At 44.7% G+C, this 2,042-nt stretch overlaps 1 protein-coding gene across 1 annotated transcript; it reads left to right on the top strand.

Moving 5' to 3' along the window:
• Positions 1 to 1,338: 1,338 nt before the first annotated feature.
• LOC119340912 (norbelladine synthase-like) lies at positions 1,339 to 2,042 on the top strand. Its single transcript, XM_037612810.1, has 2 exons — positions 1,339 to 1,553; positions 1,671 to 2,042. Exons 1-2 carry the CDS (start codon positions 1,370 to 1,372, stop codon positions 1,982 to 1,984), a joined length of 498 nt encoding a protein of 165 aa, XP_037468707.1. The 5' UTR covers positions 1,339 to 1,369; the 3' UTR covers positions 1,985 to 2,042.

Below are 2,042 nucleotides of genomic sequence, written 5' to 3'. Positions count from 1 at the left end.
CCAATTTACTCCTGCCTGGCTGTGGTTAATTTTGCTCGTTCAATTGTAAATCAAGCCATGACGGTCTTCTGTCCCCAGTAATTACACTACCTGTAGCCCCGATTCAGCTCCTACACTATTGTTTACTACTCCAGTTGCCGAAATTTATGCGAAGGTGCCCGGTCAAAGTACCACCTACTAGCTCCCATCGTTAGTTTTCTTTTTTAGAAAAGGAGGATGACCCCCGGTCTCTGCATCTGGGCGATGCATACGGCCACTTTATTAATTATTCTTACAGGACCTTACAAAATCAATACAATAGTAAGACTAAAGCCGCCGTCTAAGCAACAAACTGTCGCTACACCTATCCAGTTGATGAAGGGGCGCAGATAGCCTGAGCCTAATACCAAACAGACATCGCAGCCAGCCTAACATCTAAGACATGAGACCCCAACCTAGCCACTTGCCGGGTCTGGGGCACACACTGGTCCGGCGTGCTCTCAGAGGCCGCCGCCGCCAACTGCCATCGCTCCATCTTCAGAATTGTACTGATGCATCAACCTTGCTCGGTCCAGCTATCTTCGACGCCACCATGGCTCCCATTGTTAGTTAGGATCTAATTAATCAACTCATAAGCCTAGCTAAAATAAGACATCCCACCCTTCCGAAAATCAATTACCAATTAAGAAAAGTCCAATCAACCCCTCTTAATTATAAAACCAGACAGTCAACTCTCCCAGCCTTTAGAACCGGTGCAAGTCACCGTCCAAGATTGTTTTCGTATTAACAGTATCGTCACAGCGATAGTGATTTTGCTGAAGTTGCAATCCAACACCGAATATCTCTCTGGGTTATCTCTTTCTATCTGCTCTCGAAACTGATGTTGCAGGCCGTGCAGAAGAGCTGTTTAATTTGCATATCCCGGGCGTAGAAAGAGAGCAAGACAAGGGATAAACACGAAAGGAGTAAGAATTAAGCCGTTGAAAATTATTTTGAACTACAAATTTAATGGTATAATTATGCAACACATAACCCACATTTTGATGATCAAACCTGGTCAAAGCTGAATGTCGAAATACGTGCGCAGCATGTAAGTAGGGACAGAGGGGGTAGTACCCTAGGAAAAGATCCCATGCACACGATTTTGTTTTAACTTGAATAAAAACAAGATTGATGGTGATGTCGCATCGTATGGTTGACTTGACTATATCGTATAAACACAATTTTTGGGGAAAGCATAATGTGATGCTTAGTGTTGGCATCCCAACCAACATATTCTCAGAACGCGGTACCCAACAATTGCACACAAAATGAAATCTATATATGTACCCCGACGCACTCGTTGATAAGTCACACAGAGCTCACAAAAAGCAAGGTTTCTCCAAAAGCAATGAAAGGGAGCCTCTGCCATGAGTTGAAGAGTGGCCTCCCGGCAGCCGAGGTGTGGGAGGTCTATGGAGGCCTCCTTTTGGGCCAGTTGATCCCTCAATTGCTTCCCGACGTGCTCTCAGAGTTCGAGGTTGTGGTTGGAGATGGTGGTGTTGGAACAGTCTTGCGTCTCACCTTTCCTCCTGGTTAGAATCTGAACCTTTATACTTCCAACCAGCAAGGTCTATTTTCCTCTTGTAATATGCACCCAAAATTCATAGCTTCAGGCCGGTAATTTTTTTTGGTGATTAATGTGATGCTAGGAATCCCTGGACTGGAATACCAGAAAGAAAAGTTCATCAAGATTGACAATGAAAACTTTGTCAAGGAGGCGATAGTAATAGAAGGGGGTCTCCTCAATCTGGGATTTTTGAAGTATTTCGTACGGTTTGAGATTGTAGGGGATGCAGATAACACATCTACAATAAGATCGACTGTGGAATATGAAGTTGAGGACGAGCACACAGGCAACGCAGCCTTTGTCACTACCAGCACTTTCGCTCGTATTGCTGAGGCCATCACAAAGTACATCAAGGCGCAGAAGGGCGATGAGAAAGGCCCCAAGCAAACTTTGTAAGAAGAAAGTGTCCCACCAGCTGGTCGATGCACAAAATAAGTTAGAGCAACTTCATGTT

Source organism: Triticum dicoccoides, chromosome 7B (assembly GCF_002162155.2).
Source record: "Triticum dicoccoides isolate Atlit2015 ecotype Zavitan chromosome 7B, WEW_v2.0, whole genome shotgun sequence".
Lineage (NCBI taxonomy): Eukaryota > Viridiplantae > Streptophyta > Magnoliopsida > Poales > Poaceae > Triticum > Triticum dicoccoides.
The sequence above is the reverse complement of the archived record's forward strand: the minus strand, read 5'-3'. Positions and strand labels throughout refer to the sequence as shown.